General features: G+C 41.2%; 1 protein-coding gene across 4 annotated transcripts in view; it reads right to left on the reverse strand.

Annotated features, from left to right (window-relative positions):
• The window catches only part of NUP50 (nucleoporin 50), a 31,153-nt gene extending 12,889 nt beyond the window's left edge, over window positions 1-18,264 (reverse strand). Inside the window, exons 1-5 of one of the 4 annotated variants that reach the window (XM_019544305.1) lie at window positions 18,160-18,264; window positions 14,288-14,365; window positions 11,417-11,500; window positions 4,767-4,962; window positions 2,013-2,681 (exon numbers count right to left, since the gene is read on the reverse strand). In XM_019544305.1, the coding sequence (XP_019399850.1) occupies window positions 2,013-2,681; window positions 4,767-4,962; window positions 11,417-11,500; window positions 14,288-14,356 (1,018 nt within the window). In that variant the 5' untranslated portion in view covers window positions 14,357-14,365; window positions 18,160-18,264. The other 3 variants (XM_019544304.1, XM_019544303.1, XM_019544306.1) reach the window with 3 other exon arrangements.
• Window positions 18,265-19,018: the final 754 nt, after the last annotated feature.

A 19,018-nucleotide genomic window follows, 5' to 3' on the forward strand; every position in this document is an offset into this window, starting at 1 on the left:
AGTGGAAAGAAGTGGAGCCAAATGGTGCTCCAAGTATATAAACCACCCCAGTTTATCACAACATTCCACGGATTAATTATATTTTTCATATACCACTTCATAAGTAATATGATGCTGAAGAAAGTGCTTTTCTTAAATATAATCTTTATATAAAGTGCCCAGATACAGTCCACACACATTGCCAAAAAATGTAAATGAACTCAATTTTGGCAGCTACAAGGATATTTCTTGGATAGTAAAAATAGTGTTCTGTTAATCACTCCAGCCCATATTGTTATTTTCATTGATGTTTTGCCAGTTCAAGTTCTAAAATTGTAGATTTTTTCTTTCTTCCTTTTTTTAAAGCTCAGATGTTTTTGGGTAGAGAAGCAATGGGAGTTTGGGGCAGGTTCTCTCCTGAGTTTATTAGATACCTAACTATGTAAATAATCTACACTAAAATGATGACAAGTTAAGAGATTGGTCTTTCCCCAACCCTCCACTCACTAGGATTTTTATCTAGGAGCTACACCTAACTCAGAATACAATAAGCAGTACCAAGAGAAAAACTGATTTTTCAAAACTCTACAGTTCCTTAAATGCTCGTGACAAACAGCAATGGAACTGGTCAGACTTATCAATTTTATGCTGCAGCTTTGTGACAAAATTACCGAGAACTGCAGTGAAGCTGAAGCTGCCTGTATGGTCAGGAAGACTAACATTTCAGTTTATATCTGGCTCACAAAACAATCTCTTATCCTTCTGAATAAGTCCCAATTCTACAGAAACTGGAATTTCCAGGCACCTCCCTGCCACTCCAGTTAGGTGTGGGAGAAATTCAAAAAGGCTTCCCTGGAAGGGTTTCAAAACCAGGAACAAGGTTCACATAAGTATCATATCCACCTCTGCTTATGTGGAAAGCTAGTTCTTACTACTAAATTCAACTTCAGAATTAAAATATTGTCAACGGGAGTTAACTAGTGAGCATGTCTAAATTCCTGCAGTACTATAACTACAACCTCTGAGGTGAGGCAGAGCAAGGAAAAATAGGAAACAGACTTGAAAGAAAACATGAGTTTCTCATAAACAACTGAATTAGTATTGCACTCATTTTAAAATAAGTGCTGTAAAAAGGAACACGCATACACAAAAAAAAAAAAAAAAAAAAAAAAAAATCGCATCTTTATGCCTCGTTGTAGTGGTATAAAAATAAGATCCTTTTATTAGATCTACATGGTTAAAATGAGGACTAAGGATACTGTGATTTTCAGTGTTGCTTTGGTAACAGCACTCCCCTCCTCCCTACCCAGTGTGAGAAGTATATAATCATTGCTAAAATTTATATTTATCACTACATTGTAATTCTTACCTTATACTTGACAATGCAAATTTATCTGTATTAAGGCATGCTTATCTAATTTAAGCTGTACTTGAAGATCTGGACTAACTAGTTTTAAATATAAGAACCAATTACCATGGGTTTGCAACCCAGAGTTTCAAGTACACCTTAAATTACATACATATCTAGTACAGATAAGTTACATTACTATCTTTTATATTCATCATTACACTGAACAATAATATTTAAAATGATCATATTTCCCATATTACTTTAAAAAAAATACAAAAACGTGCTGTCCCTTTTCCCCCCAAACACACACAATAGCATGACATGACAAGTCATCATGATGCTCAAATTACAAATTTGGCAGAACGTCAAGCTAAGATTTCAGCAGTCTCCTATGCAAATAAAGTATAACTCATCAAGGGAAAACATTCAGTGCATAAATAAATAAAAAAAATTAAAACGTCTAATCAGTAGAGTCTGTTATTGATGAGCTAATAAGCAATATCACTAAACTTGAATTTCTTGGTCATGGGGGGCAAATGTTCAGTAATGCAAAATAAATGGGCAGTGATAAATGGCCTGTTTAGTCCACAACAAATAATGAAGCATCATGTTATGTGCTCATAATTCAAGGCTCACAATTTAAAATTTAATTTTTTGAAAGGAATAAGAAATCAGAATTTACCTTTATCATCACTACTACCACTTTCTGTCTGAGCCTCCAATACATTGGTTGGAAGTGGAGTAACAGACTTTGTCTGACTTGTATCTTTTCCAAATAGACGGGAATTCCCAGGAGAGAAGGAAAAACTACTTAGCGTTCCAGAACCAAGGGAACCCAAAACAGAACTGTCAACTTTCTTGCCAAAATTAAATGAGACATTTGATGGAACTCCTGGTGTTGGTTCTCTGTTCTTTTCTGACACAGATTCCATTTTCTTGTCTGATGCATCCTCAGCTTTATTGCTGTTAAACAAAAATGTTGATCCTTGCTGAAGTTTTGAAGTCCCAAATGTAGGCACAGACTGAGTTCCAGGTGTTGTCTTGTTATTTTCAGTCTCAGAGCCGCTATCACTACTGCTTCCATACTGTTGTTCAATGTTTGCTAAATATTTCTCATAGTCTCTAAAAATAGGTGTCAGATCACACAGTGGATTTGTGTTCACATGCTTTACTATCCAGTCACGCACAGAACAGTTTAGTGCAGTTAAATGTTCATAATAAAGACTACAGTTGCACATTTTACTCTGAGAGTAACCAGATGATGACTGCTGACTGCCACCATTAGCTTTTGGACTTGCAGTCTTTTTCTCAACCAAGCCAGTAGCAGTTGGACCATTGGATGTAGGAGACCCTGTTACCAAAAAAATAAGATGAAATAAAATAAAAGGGAAAAAAAAAAAACAACTGCAACATTTGAGCCCTCCAAAACAAGCAGTGCATTAAGAAGATTTATTTTCCTTTCAAATTTAAATATCAAATAATCTGTACTCTTGCTCAATTAAGCCCCTCATGAGGTCTCTTAACTAGGATCTCAATCCTTTACAACAGTGGTTCTCAAACCTTTTTTTTTTCCCCACAGACCACTTGAAAATTGCTGAGGGCCTTGACAGACCACTTAATCTCTGTTGTCAGAACAAATAAATCAAGTGCGACTTTTCCACAACCTTTCTGCAGACCAGTTTGAGAACCTCTGCTTTACAACATTCCACTACTAAGTGGCGATAGTGCAAGCAACATGCCTAAAAGTAACTGGCTACCATGGACAGCTCCAGACACACAACACCTACACTAGGATAGCTTTATTCTTTATTCTGTCCCTCCCCCTAGAGAAATTCTAAATCAGAGTCAAGTTACACCACCAAAGACGTTTATCTGTCTAGTCCATGTTCACACCAACTGTAGAAAAGTGAGTTAAATAGAGCTTTTTCTATTTTCATTATTAATTTATGTCAAATTTTGAGAGATCTGAATCTAAACTGAGGCATGTTTCATACTGCACTCCCCTAAAGTTATTAAAATGTAAGTTTTGTATTATACCTAACTACTCAAATGAATTTCACTCTATAAGTAGATGCATACTATAATTTTAGTAACAATAAAATATAAGGCTCCAAAATATTAATGAAAACGCAAAGTTATTAATTTTAAATACAGGCACTCCTCACTTAACATCAATAACGGTGTTTCATTATTATGTCACTGATCTACTAGAGAATATACGCTTTTAAAGTTGCACAGTGTTCGGTTATAATGTTGTTTGGTCACTGCCTCCTAGTAGGTAACTACTGTGATATAACCGGATTTGCTTGGTGTCGTAGTTGTTCTTGAAAAATGCAACTTTAAGCAAAACAAAGTTAAAGTGAGGAGTAGCTGTACTGGGGCTAAAAGCATTTTTAACTTGCACAATAGTTTTATGGGTTCCCACCTATCCTTTAATCAGTCAGTACTTGAAAAAAACCCAATCACACAGAAGTACAGAACATTTTCAGATTATTCTTACTTCATGAAGAATATTCTTTCAGAAGTTGTTGCAAGCAATTTTAAGTTAAAAAATAGGGAATAAAGTTGTCAGAATCACAATTTTAATACTACTTTGAAAAGTTATTGCATTAGTTGTGGAGAAAAAACAAACAAAAAGAAAAAACAGAATGAAAAACCCCAGGAACCAATTCCTTTACTACACTAAAGGAAACAAGCTGCCTGACAACTTTAACAAAAACTTAACATGTTCAGTTTGAGTTTAAAGTGATCAGTAAACTATTTCACATGTGCAAAAATATATGAAAAAATTACAGAGATTTGAAAGGCACAAATTAAATCTCTTTATTCAAGTAGTTAAGGATTATCTGATCTACATTTCAATAAAATGAACTTTAAGTGTGTAACTTTTTCAATTATATACACTTAATGGGTATGCCTATTCATTTTCTTGTTGACCCTAATACATGACTGGCACATGCTGTTTGCAACTGACCTTATTAGAAGGGCAGACATACCTCTATCAAATTTTATTCTTTTGTTGGTTTTGCGAATGATAGTCCGATTTTAAGAAGATGCCGTTTCCCATCAGCAGCAGCTCACAACGTTAACATAATATAAATCAAAAGACCCCACCTTCAACTTACACTACTACCGAATCTGAATATGAACTTGTTTCCAAAAAAATCTCATTTGGGGGAATCAAATTAAATATTTAAAGCCTTGCCTGCCAACCTTTCTAGTTTTTGTACAAAACCACAGAAAGGGTATGGGGGAGTGGGGAGGATGGGAAGGAAGTTTCATATTCCAATCTCCCTCCCCAAAACCAAGAGGGTAAACAAAAAATATGAATCTATATTTATAGGAAGTTTGAACCATCACATTAACTCAAATTCAATAATAAAATTGTCACTAACTATAAAACTTATAGCACAGTTAAACTTACAAGTCAACTTACCAAACATAGGCGGGGTTCCAGAAGTTGTCTTTAAACAGATTAAAGGTGCAGCATTAGAAATGCCACTGCTTCCATTAGACAGCCCTTCTAAAGGCTTTAATCCTGTACCATTACCAAATCCAGTGAAGCCACCTCCTCCTTTTGCAGAAGGTATAATGAAACCTTTAAACCCTTTAAAAGCTCCTCCACTTTCAGACTGGGGAAAAAAAGCCAGAAATACAGGCAGTTACACATATCTCATCCAAAAAAATCAAATCAAATCCCCCACATATTTAATATTGGTCAAACACAAGTTCCTAAAACAACACTTCTACCATAAGTACCTCACACAGTACTGAATCCCTAAAAGACAAAGCAGTGATCACTGTGTCTTTAGTTCACTATATTTGATAAACATTCTTAACCATTCTTAATATCAAATATTAATTCCTTTCCACCTGAAATCAAACACAAATAGAATAAGTTCACATATAAATTTTGGAAAATTATACTCAACAGATGCCTGTGCTACCACAGTCAACATCTTGAGAAGAACAGAAGAAAATCACGCTTATATCAAAAATATGAAAATAAAATTTCAGAACTAAACGTACAAGGCCAGCCATGAACAAGTAGGAAAGACCCTACTTCTAGAGTGTTATAGAAAACAGAAAGGCATTACTAACTAAATATTGTACTAATACCGTTAGAACAGTTTAATCTAATCTTATAGCACGAATGTTTTGCTTCTATAAAAGGAAGCATTCAGCAACTTTGATGTCAGTAAACCAAAAACTATATTATTTTTCATATAAAGTTTGAAGCCTTCTCCTTGCATCCAAAATTTATTCTGGTTTTCACTTAATCACTATTTAATTATTTTAGTCCAGCTGTTTGGGAAACTATTCAAATTAAAGTAACAAAAAATTGACTTGCATCTGTCCCTGTGCCCAGTTGGAGATGGATTAATATGAGAAGGTACAACTGGGTAGACATTTGTTCTCTCTTCCTTATATTATAAGGAAAGTTCTGAAAGCAGAAGAAGTGACTGTATTTACTCAAATATAAAATGACCCTGAATAAGACGAACCCCAATAATTATATTTATGGAAAATTTATAAATGCGTTGTTATTTTCCAGGCACAAAAAATAATTACTGGAGGCTTGCCTCAAATTTGTTCCCTTCCCACTGCTATAGAAAGGGAAACAACTTTGGGACAGTGGGGAGCCAGGGAGCCCCCTTGTCCTCTCCCTCACATCCTGCCACACACCACCTTCACTCCTGCAGCCCCTCCCCTACTTAGTGTCAGATCCTGCTTCTCTGACCACATGGAAGTGACAGGCAAATCTGAAAACACTGACTTTGTACTATGGTTACCCACAGACTTTATGCACCCAGAATTGATGGGTTTTTCCTCTAACCCCCCCACCCCCACCCAAAAAACCCCACCAAACAAACAAAAAAAACTATTGCAAGTTTTAGCTCAAGTACTTCATAAACACATTTTCAGGCAGCACTTTCATCCTACTTGTCTAGAAGACAAACTATGCATGATATTAGTCCAAAGACATAGGCTCATGATTTACCACATAGTTTATCGGGAGCCAACACCGTTTCAAGCCATGGCAACCCCACACCGCAGCACTGCTGAGTGTGTGTGTTTACTTCTGGCACCACCCACTCATGACTAGAATCAGGTGTTCTCGTCATGAGTCCTGGGATCCTTAAAAAATTTATATGCAGACGAGGCACAGAGCAACCTGGTCCAGCTCCACCTCATGGAGTACAGGGCCACACTAACATGTAACAGGCTGAGAAAGAAGTTGACAGAGGGATCCTGGGTAAACTATCTGGGGCTCCATTTGGTGATGTTTCCCAGACACTTAGGGCAGTTGAAGAAACAGGAATCAATGGAAATGGAAAACAAAGGTGCAGCTCATCTATGGGACCAAGAGGAAATCAAGATGTGTGTCAGCTTGTGTTCTTGGAAACACAATTAGTCCAAAACACTGACTTTGAGATAAACATATACAGTAATTTACATATATGCAATTACAGACTTAGTTTATATAGAATTCATGCACTTTCACTTCTTGCACAGTTGTGCAAGTTGCAGCACAGGCACTCTATTAAAAACTTTTGGACAACACTTTTGTACCTCCTTATATATAGTACAAACTTTTAAAATTTATTATTAAATTTTGTCTCTCAGCCCTAATTAGCCATATCCATTCCAAATTCCATCACCTGATAATAGTCCAAAAACAAGAGGCTCATGATTTATCATACAGTTCACTGGGCAGGGTCCCAGCAGTCACCAGCATTTTGAGCCATGGTAACCCCAAAGCCTGCACTGCTCTGGTATGTAAATACAAGACAAGGGGCATTTTTCCCATGCTGGATTGAGGGGCAAGGGTGGTGGGGGTGGAAGATACCTCGTCTTATATTCAAGAAAATACAATATTAAACTTCAAAAACAGGTAGTTTTCCCTTCCCGAATGCGTCAACTAAAGGGTCAAAAATACTCGTAAATAACAGAAAACTGAAGGTTATCTTCTAAAGGGAAAGAAAGAATACAGTTGAATGAGGGAGAAACACTCAACTTGTTTTTAAGACATTTTCCATGCCATAATGCCTAGTAAAAGAGTGTGTGTGTGTGTGTGTGTGGGGGGGGGGGTGGTGTAAAAAAGTTTTAAGCTAAACCCAAAATGTCAACTCGGGGTTTCTTAATACAAGTACGTCACTACAGCAACCAAAGCACCAATACAAATCCATCCAAATTCAGAGCAATAGGAACAGGTCACTACCTAACGAACTATTTAATCTTCAGTACCAGCACCTCCTAGGTAGCGAAAGAGATGAGATTTAGCAGGTGTTAAAACAATTTTCCTGTTATTACTTCAGTTTTCCTAGGCCAGCTGAAATACAATTACAGAGTACACACAAAGCAAGCAGTAGGTGTTCTTTGGTTACAAGCCTTCTGAATCTAAAGAACTAATCCATCCCTTTTTTTTTTTTTTGAATCAACAGAATTCAAAACTAAGGCAAGGGTATCTGAAGAAACCACTTCCAGCAGTTTTAAGTTACTTTAAAATGATAGCTTAATATTTAATGAGAAGAAAACAGTTATATTTGCTTGACTTTTTAAACTGTTTTATAGCCAAATGACAGGATTCTTTATGGTAACAAAAGTCAGAAGACAAAAAAAAAAAAAAAAAAGATTAAACTACAGTAAAAGACAGCTCAGAAAAAACCCTCTATATTTCCTTTTCCCCTTATAAACAGTAGAAGGAACAGCAAAGTTTAAGTCACTTCTTTATATGGTTGGCATCAGTGCAAGAAGCATATTTAGAAGCCCCACAGAAATTACAAAAGTCAGCTTTAGACCATATTACACCATTTACAATTTCTGAGAACTGCTTTACTATAAAACTCTTGAACTTAATGAGCTACAGCAGTCTGCTTTAAGTTGTTTCCTTCTAAAAATTAAGATATACAAATCGTAAGCAGGTTTCTTTTATATCAATAAAATTAAAGATACAGTTCTTTTGAATTTTATCTAAACTAAGGCCTTGTACAGACATTTAATTTCTCCCGAAACAGTCACTGCTCTCCCAGGAGAAATCACGAGCGTACAAGATGTTCAGGCTCTCTCCCCCAGGGTAAAAATGGGCTCTCCAGAAAAAAATAACCTGGGAACAATCAGAGTTAAATCACTCCCAGGGGAGTTTCTCCTGGGAAAGTGGAAGTTTGTACAGACTGGAGTGTAAGTTGACAATCACAAGCAGCTTCTGAGTGCAGAGTAAAGATACCTATTCTACTTGCGCGCTACTTTTCAAACTGTATGGACCATTTGCATGTGGCTACTGGTAGTCATGGCTTACAGAACAACAGTTCAGATTCATGGTATTACTTTTCTAGGAAGACAGGCATGACTGGTATATATTTTTTTGCATGTAGAAAAGCAATAACTAGTTTAAAAGTTTTGACAGATTAAATGAGTGGAGCAGTTTTTCAACAGATGGCATTTTAAGTGCTTTTACCTCCCAACCTCAAGAAATCTTCCCCAAAAAGCTGAAACTGGAGACAAAACCTAAATTCAATTGCACACAATCTTCCTGTGCAATGTTAAATTTGTTCATATTTGCATATGCATTGCCAGTCTTTAATGTATGATCACATAGAATCACCTTCCCACAGGACACCTGCATCATTCAAGACAAGAGAACTGACAGTGCTTGCCTAGTGAGCAATTATGCAGAATTTTTGTTATTCTTATTCCATGTATAGGTCTGTCTTATTTACTGCTTAGTACTCAAAGCTTACTCTGAGACAAACCAAATGAGACAGGGTGTCTAATAACGAAGTATGCAATCTGTGAATTAAGTGCATTATGGTAGTTCTAGAAGAGAACCTTTTTGCATTCACAGGTTTCAAGTATTTTGGGTTTACAGCATTAATATTAGTTCTCTGTGTGCATGGAATTTTTTAGCTTAAAAAAAAAACAACTAAAAATCAGCTGAAATAGATTCTACTACAAAAAATATATTAATATACTTAAAATTCATGAGCAGAGGGATGGCACAACTCCATACAGGGTCCCCTTCCAAACCCTAGAAGGGAGTGGCATCTTATCCAGTTCCTTCAAGTTTGCTGTTGGGCTCTGTTTTCCCCATCCTAACTTCTTGTCTGATTTGCCCAAGTGGACGAGGAATCCAGGGAAGAAGACTGGAAGCCAATCTCCTTCTCTCCTCTTCTTTGGCTCCTGTTCCACTTTACTTGGTCAGTCCTTATCTCCCTCCAGCTTCTCCCCAACCTCAGTATTCACTTCCCCAGACAAATAATTCCCAGTTTCCTCAGCAATGAAGTCCAGCCTGTCTTTTCCCAAATTCTAATCTTGTTAGACAAGGAGACAAGCTAAACTGTCTCAGTAGCTTCATCTATTCCTCTCCCTACTCCAAGTGCTGCCCACAATCTTCTTCCTTGCTTCAACTTTTGCCCCCTCAAAATAGCTCCTTCCTCCACATGACCTAAACATTAGCAGGGTCGGTCAGAATACAGGAGAGCCAGCCTGTCTTTCATGTTTTCAGTTTTGATACCCCTTTTCTGTGGAGACTAAAGGAATAGGGAACAATTGCTGCAGGGCAAGTCCAGCCTCTCCTTGAGGTTGGTCATACTGAGTCATTCTTATAAGGATTCCATAAGCACAGTTCAGTCAACACTAGAAACAGATGCTCAAACACTCTCAGTAAAGATAAAATCTTTTACATTTTAACTGTTAAGCTTGAGCCAGTCTATAAGAATGTAGAACTCAGATTCTATCAAAAGTATGTCAGTCACATTTGGCTAGATTTTCAGAGAGCAAGCTGCATCCCTAACAAATGTCTGACAGAGATGGCCAAGTCACTTCTATAAATAACAACTGGAATGGAGCTTCTCAAAGAAAAGAATGTCAGGCTGGGGACTGACTGGCTAAGCAGCAGTTCTGAAGAAAAGGACCTGGGGGTTACAGTGCACAATAAGCTGAATACGAGCCAACAGCATGCCCTTGTTTAGGAAGAAGGCTAACAGCTTACTAGGCTGCATTAGCAGGAGTGTTGCCAGCAGACTGAGGAAAGCGATTATTCCCCTCTATTTGGCACTGGTGAGGCCACATCTGTAGTAGTTCCAGTTTCGGGCCCCCCACTACAGAAAGGATGTGGACCAGTTGGACAGAGTACAACACAGCACAACAAAAATGGTAAGCGAGCTGGTGCACACTTCTGAGGAGTGGTTGAGGGAACTGGGCTTACATAGTCTGGAGAAGAGAAGACAGAAGGGATTTAATAGCAGCCCTGAACTACATGAAGGGTGGTTACAAAGAGGATGGAGCTGGACTGTTCTCAGTGGTGGCAGGTGACAAAACAAGGAGCAACGGTCTCAAGTTGGAAGCAGGGGAAGCTCTACAGGGGAAGTTCTACAGAAAGAAACTCTCTCTCACTAGGTGGGTAGTAAAGCACTGGAACAGGTTACACAGAGAAGTAGAATCTCTGACTAGTAGGGTCTTAAAAACCTTCAAGGATAAAGCCCTGGCTGGGATGATCCTGCTTTGAGCTGGGGGTTGGACTAGATGACCTCCTGAGGTCCCTTCCAACCCTAAGTTTTATGATTCAGTGTTAACTAAGGAAAGAGCTCTAATTTTTTTCCCTGTAGATGCCTTCTTAGGAAGAACAAAATCACTTTGGCTAAATTTTGAAAGCAAATAAACCAAAACAAACAAAAGTACAAAGAAGACATCCATGACAGAAAATTTCAGACCAGATCTAAACATTGGCAAATATGTACACAGGTGAAACCAGGAAAGTGTTGGCCCAACTTTATTAAGTTGGCTACCAACCCCACCTATAATCAGAAAGTTCTAAAACTTTTTCTATGAGGATGAAACTGAATCTTTACAGATGTCTGCTTGTACACGTCCACCTTTAGAAGATAAATTGTTCAAAGAATTTAAGAACCATCATCCCCTTTGAATTACAACAATATTTGCACTGTCCATTTCCAGTCTATTTCCACCATTGCTACAGGACCTTTACGTAAACTTCCTACACTTGCAAAATCACAGAAAGACTCTATAATAATGAACCACTATGAAGGACATGTCACGTTTCTCAGTCTTAAGCGGCTTAATTACCTCAGATGCAACATTTCGGCGCTTTGCTTTCTTAATAGCTCTGTTCTTCAGGACTTCTTCACTAGCTACTGAAAAAGTTCCCACCTGTAGAAAATGTACAAAATTTCAGAATCAATGGAGAGAATCTCAAAACAAAGGCCAATGTGATTTGGAAAAAACCTTCTAATAGCAGTGTGGGTACGGCAGCCAAAATGACCAATCAAATACACTATTAGTATAAAACGGTATACCTGGCTTTTTGCTTCATCCCCGTCTTCAAATAGGAAATATTACAGGCCCATTCATAAAATGGTTCTAGCTGTGGCAAATAAAGACAGCTGTGGGAAAGTACTCCTCTATGCTAATGATGCCCTCTTTCAGCCCTGCAGGCCAGATGAGTGGCACCAGGTCAGTCCATGACCTCAATCCAGGTGCATGGGGTGGGAGCAGCTGGGGTCTGATCCCTATGCACAAGACCAGGCCAGTCAGAACCAATCCAGATGCACAGGACCAGAAATGTGGTGACAAGAAAGCACTGGCAGTGTCAATGCCACTGCTCCTACACCAAATTTCTGGACTTGAGGGGAGGGGCTGGGGCATAAAATGCCACTGGGGGCTCATTTCAGCAGCAGCAGGCCAAACAACAGCTGCATTAACTACCCTGCTCTTAGGGCAACACAGGGGCTCAGACACCCATGACACCAAACTGAATCCAGACCTGGTCCTGCAAGGAAGCTGAGTGCGCGAGCCTAGCCTGGTATGAGTGGTGAGGGGAGGAGGGAGGGGAAGAGGAAACAAATGTGAAGTAAACAGCTGGGGCCCTTCTGCCATCCCATGTGGCTGTTTGCTGTGGCTCTTTATATTCCCTAGCAAACCATTTGTTTGGGGGTGGGGGAGGGAAGAAATCAGGAACTTAAATGTTTGCTGAAGAACCTGAGGTCTACTCCATGACTTCTTGACAGATAACAAAAGAGCATGCTTTATAGCAGTGTCTCTCAACTCATGGGTCATAACCGAAATGCAAGTCCCAAAAATACATGAAAGGCTCATAGACAAATTTTTTAAAGGATAACCCATTTTTAAGGAGAAAAAGGTAGGAAACTATGGTTATTCCTTTGCAGCCTGCAAGGGGCTGCTTGGGGTTCCCCATGCCCCCCACACTCCCTACCCTGCCCAACATACCCACCCCATAGCACACGTACTAGGGGGCTGGAACCTGCGGGCAGTGGATCAGGAGCGATGGGCAGTGGGTCAAGACTGGCCATTGATGTTTACAAATGGGTCCTGGTGCAAAAAACGGATGAGAACCATTGCTTTATAAAGTCCATTTTGCAGTAAGAACACAGTACGTATTCTTACTTCTGGGTGAAATGTGTGCTCCTGCAAGTGCCCCCACCCTACCACTGAGGAACTGTGTAAAATATACCATGTTAACGTCAGAATTATCTATTTCTGAGATACAGCTGACCTACAGTACTTATGAGAAGGCACAAAGATCTGAACAGAAATTCTATTTAAATACAAATTTGTACTAGTGGCACAAGTGTCCACTCCATAATTTTTGAGTATCAAAATTGTGATGTTTGCAACGCTGGTAAGTTCCATTCAAGTTCTCTTACCCCCATAAACAGAGGCCAAAATTTTTAGGTATTTAAACAGATCACAAATCTTGGTTATTGTTATAAACTCCATTACCTTACTCTAGGCCCAAGGTTTCAAGTACTGGCCTGTAGAGCCGCTGCATCTGGAGTGCCAAGCTACTGGAAATTGTGGGGCATGGTAAGGGAGGGTTTTGGCCTGATGCAGAATCTGGGGTCTGCAGGTCACGCTAGAAATAGACATGAGCAGCAGGAATGCAAGTGAGGGCTGTGTGACACTGATGTGGCAATCCAGGTGACCAAGGGCACACCAGTCTGCCCCCACAGTCCAGGTTAGATTTACCTGCTCTAGGCAACAGTATAAGCTCTAGAGCACCAATTCTCAACCTACTTGTCAGTGGGCCACCCTTGCAGCTCTCAATGTGTGTTACATGGGCTTACCATACAACTTACAGAACATTTTTAAATGGATACACAGGAAGTATCTGTTATGCTACAGTAATGCAATACAAATGATTATTTGTAATACCTCTCATTTCTACACTGTCAAATGTCTACCAAGCACATTTAAATACGCTCTTAATATGTTAAATGGGCTGCAGCAGTGTGCTGATTGGGCTGCATGTGGCCCACAGGTTGAGAAATACTGCTCTAGAGGCAGCCCATCTCTTTCCCAGAAATTTTATCTATTTACCCAGTGGAGCAATCATAGTAAGAAATCCCACGAGCTTAAGGATGCACACATTGACATAGATACACAAAAGACTACACCAAAAGACAACATACATCTGCTCCAGGGAGCATGGTCTTTTATTTCAATAGAAAAGAACAAGGAAAGTGAACATGTCAGCAAAGGCTACAATCTAGAAGTTTCAGTCTGTTAAGACTAGCTAATGCTACCAGAAACTAAGTGTGTTACTACTAAAGTGTATCCTCAAAAGCACATAGCCCACATACATATCTTGATCCATTTTTTCTACTAACCTAAAAAGTTAAAAAGGTAAATTTGTACACCAACATAAACTATTTTTATATTACAGTTAAACAATGCCCTTTTAATGGTTTTTCTTTGAAAAAGTTGAGCAATGAGGTTTAATCATTTGTCATTTTGTTGGAGGTCTTTTATTATCTAGCTACTACTGGATCTGACCTGACTTCCTGAGCTTTAGCCAACTTAACAGGTACATGCCTTCAATCAAGATACTTATGTTTAGTGTTGTTAGGCTGAACTTCACACATTTCATTACCTTACAAGGGAGAAGGAAAAGAAGGGAAATCAAAAGAAGTATCTTACCTCCTCAGCTTCATCCTCTTGATCCCAATTCCTGTCTGTCAACTCCTTCTCTGCAATTCTCTTTGCCATTCTCCACACCTGCAAGAGTTTCACTTATCAGTAATTTGGTGAACTGTTAGACTAGCACAGAAAACATTTGCACAGAACCAAATACTAGTTCAAATATTCCTTAACTTGTATTGCTCAGAAAAAAAATGGGAAATGTGTGTTTGTATCAAAGTAATTTAAAATTAAAAAGATGAATAAAGTCTCGTTTATGTTTAAGATATAGTTACTATTTGATGCTAAATTTGTTCAAGATAATTGAAACTTATTTCAGGATGCCTACATATATAGTATGTTCTCAAATCCTAAAAGCATATAAGTAGCTCTAAAGTAGACAGCAGTGGAACCACAACATTTCAGTTAAATGAGAAACTGACCTTAAAAAGGTAGAACACACCTGTTACCCATTAAAAATTAAGACACTTCCCATGAACCTTCTAAAATTTAAGAGGGAGGAAGATTTTACAGTGAAAAGTTACCACCTAAAGTTCCTTTTATTGCTGAGAAATAAGGGACCATGTACTCGACAAAACAGAGTTTAAAACGTTTGCCACACCTCCAGTAACTCAAAACATCCACACTAACTTGTGACTTGATTTAAATCCATGAGAATGTTTTACATTTTACTTTGGTAAGATCCTGGCAAATTGTCAGTGTTAACATTTTATTTTAAGTTTGAGGTTAGAGAAATTCTACACAGAAAGCAGGGTTATTTTAGAAAGCTAAAAATAAGTCAATTGTGCTTATACAATTTACTTTAAGCTGAGTATCTTGGCTTTAACTATAAAGATAGGATATTGCCTATGGAAACTGTCATTTTTAGTCTCCAAAAGTAAATATAACCCTGACAGTTGATAATATTCATGAATTACAGTAGTAGAATTCAATTACTTTGCTTAAGGACAAGAATAAGATGAGGTTTGGGACCCTATATTTCCTGCACTGATGAAATCACAAAAGTTCAGAAGGCTTCCTTCAGCATCCAAGCCACAAGCAAGTCAGAACACCAGTGCAAAAGCAAGAGCTGGTTAACCACTGTGAAAGAAAATAGACTTAAAAAAAAAAGTCCCAAGAACCCTCCCTAAAGGGACAGGGTATTGTAAAGGCTACAAAAGCAAGTTGCAGAGCAGGCTCGCACCTGCACTCCTCTTTGGATGATATTAGGAAATGGCCTTACCAACTTTTCACACCAAAACCAGAGACAGACAAGGGGTTGAAGAATTTTAAGATGCCAGATCTCAAATCAGGAATATCTGACATACAAGGAAAGTACTCTAATCTATGCAACTCAGCCTTGCCCCCACTTTTGCTATCAGGGGACTGGTTTCATATGATGCATTTGGGTCTGATGTACCCGCATGCTTCACCAATGTAAAAGCAGGCTATTTGCAGATTATGGAAGTCTTGCTTCTCTGCACTGAATGTGAAATCCAGTCACCACAACAAGAGTAAAGGAACTGGAGCATGTACACTGGTAAAAACAAGTAAGGAGTAGCTTAGCATAAAAGTCTGGTACCCTTTATCAGAAAGCAGGAGCAGCTAACTGGCCTGGGTGCTTCTTCAGACACACATGCATTTACATAACTTCTTCATAGGGGAAGAAAAGAAGAAGTTATCTTTCACTACAAACTAAGGCACATTCAAGTAGAATTTAAGCAGAGTTCTCACTAGGTTTCTTTCTTGGATTAGAAAGCAGAGACATGAGAGACTCTCTACCTCATAACTCATACACATGCAGGTGTTCTCCACACAGCTCTCACTACAGCAATTCTACTGCAAGGCCTGATGGAGAGTGAGGCCAAAAAAAAAAAATCACAAAACTGCATTTACTTTAAAACCCAACAGAGAAGTTCCACAAAGCCACCTGGGAAATTAGGGGTACACCAATAGAGATTTTGGGGGCCAATACCAATGGTCTATTTTTAAGGAGCCATATCGGCCAATACCAATCCAATATGCAGCCCAGCAGCTCAGAGATCAGTGTTGGGCTGGTAAGTCAGGCTGTTGTGGGAAAAGGGAAGGGGGCAGATCAAAGCCCCCATGGTGAGGGAGGATGTGGGGCTGAGGAGGGGCTGCACAGAGCTGTGAGCGGCTTGTCCGGAGGACATGGGGAGGGGAGGTAGCTCCCACCCTGCGTGCACCCTGGGAGGGGTGAGGGTGGGATGCCACTGTGGGCTGGGTTCTTCCCAGTGGGGGGCTGGGCCAGGGTGCACTTGGGGTAGATAGCAGAGGGGGGTTATGGGGCAGGGAAATTACCCCCAAATTCACCTTGCCCCCCCTTCCCCCATAACCCTCTGCCACTGCTGCTGGTGCTCACCCCAAGCACAGCCCAAGCCCTGCCAGGAAGAGCGCAGCACCACCCTAGACCCAGCACACAGCAGGATCCCACCCTTGCCCTGCATGCAGATCCAAGGGCGCACACCCCCATGCCTTCTTGGGGGTGCAAAGAGCAGCAGGAGCTGCCTCTACCCCACAGATGAACTGCACACAATTCCATCCCGTGCCCCACCCCAGCTGTGCAGCACCTGCCTCTGCCCCACTGTGGGGGCCTTGATCTGCCTCCCCACATACTCCCTCCCTCCCCCAACCCCAGATGCTGCTGTGCATGCTGCAGGGCTGCACTCCTGGCCATGCACATGCTGTGACTGTGTGCATGTACAGGGCATTTATCAGCCATATTACTGACCACACTAGGCAAAAAAACCCAAAAAACCTATGTCCAATACTGTCAATTTTCCCTGTATCAGTGCTGATCCGACAAGGTGCATATAGTTATAATACAACAAACTGATATCTAAAATAATATCAGCAAATGCAAACATAAGATTCTTGGCAACATTAAAACAAGCCAAAATGTACAGTCTAAAATTAGACAATTCAAGGCAACCTCCCCTCTCCCCCAATCTAATTGTCCCAACACTAGTCCTGCAAATTAAACCCTGGGTCAAGATATAAAATAAATTTTAGATAGAAGATTTTACAGTGAAATATAAACACCTAATGTTCACTTGATTGCCCAGCAGCAACCCACTAGGTTTGATTCCTGCTCTGGGCACTGCTTTGTGAGGGAGCTGTTTTGCTTCTTGACCTGCCAGCACAGGAAGTGAAGCATGCACATGCCACATGTGCCTTGACCAAAAACCAACTGCATTGGAACAAATTAAAAATAAATAAATGAATTAAAATGCAAAGCCTGCACCACCCCATTTTTGACTCCCTGAAACCAAAACGTTGATCCGACTCCCCAAAAGAGCTAGACTGAAGTAGGTATTGCTAAATCCCCGAGCTCAGCGTCCGGGAAGAAGCGGGAGGGTGCCCCTCCCCCCACGTGCGCCGTCCTCCCCCGCGGGCCAGAAGGACCCAGAGGCCTGGGAGGGTACGGGCGCTCCCACAGACCCGCAGTCACGATGGGGAGATGGCAAACATTGCCCCAAGCCGGCCAGGGCCGCGGTACAGCTCAAGTCCATCAGGTTCCGGGCAGGCCCAGGCCCAGGCCCAGGCCCGGGCCCCTCCCGGCAGAGCCGCGCGGGCGGGGCCTTCCGGGAACGGGCGGGCCCCTCATGGCGGGACCCCACGAGGCACCTACCTCCCTCCGTCGGGCCCCACTCCGCCTCCCGAGGAGACGCTGGGTGCCGCCCGCCAGGTGTCCGGGCCGCAAGCCCGCTCACCATCCCCAGCCCCCAGAGCGCCCTCCGGGTCCCGGTTCAGTCGGCGGCGGCCGCCATCTTGCCCTCGCCCCCTCCAGCCCGGGGGAACCGTTGGGGAAGGGGGAACGGTCGGTAACTACCGCAGCAGCCGCCCTCTCCCGCGCGTGCGCACTCACCAACCTCGACCCGCGCCGCTAACGCTCAATGAAGCGGCGAAAAGGAGTTGGAGGGGGGACCCCAGTCGCGGGCGGCCGTTGGAACAGCGGGTCACGTGCCCCTGGTCAGCCAATAAGGAGAGACGTACGGACTCCTTCGGAAGGCTAGGCCTCAGCGGGGCGAGCCGCGCATGCGCGCCGGGGCGAAAGTCGGGCAGGGTTGCTGCGTCAGTGGCTTTCGAATTCGGGTCACGTGGCCCTCGGCCCGCGCGCTCTTTTGAGAGGGGCGGTAGCCGCGTTCTTTCTGTGGCCTCGCGGGTGGGGGCGCTTGCGGTTGCTCGGAGGGCGTCCCCCTGCTGGACGCGCCTGCGCCAGGCCGCTCATTCAATTTCTGCTGTGTCTCCATCGGGGGGCAGAGTGGGGCTGGGGGAGAGAGGCAGATTCAATCACCACCACCCCGAACCCAACAGGGGAACATCTGTTGGGGGCGGGCGCTCTAAATCATGGCGCTTCATGTAAATCACCTTGAGTAGAGCAGGGGCCTGCACGTCTGTCAGCTTCCATTGTTCCCATTTTGGGGGTTCTCTATTAGGGATCTGGAAAAAGTAGTTCTCTGCTGCCTATCCAGTTGCTTACAAGCCTGGATAAGTGTCCTTCAGAAGCAGACCCGCTCAGATTCCTATTCCAGGCTCTTGGCATTGTGAAAAGGAAGTAACTTCTTAAAACCAAGTAGATAGCTGAACAAGAGTGAGTGGGTAAAATGCACTGCACACAAAAATAAAAAATTTCCCACAGGGTTATTCAGTTAAATTAATAGTATGGCAAGTAAATGGAAAACAATTTAAAAGAAAGCTTTTTGTATGAGGAGTAATTGGCCAGCAGCC

This window comes from Crocodylus porosus, unplaced genomic scaffold, assembly GCF_001723895.1.
Source record: "Crocodylus porosus isolate Cpor-Errol unplaced genomic scaffold, CroPor_comp1, whole genome shotgun sequence".
NCBI classification, from domain to species: domain Eukaryota; kingdom Metazoa; phylum Chordata; order Crocodylia; family Crocodylidae; genus Crocodylus; species Crocodylus porosus.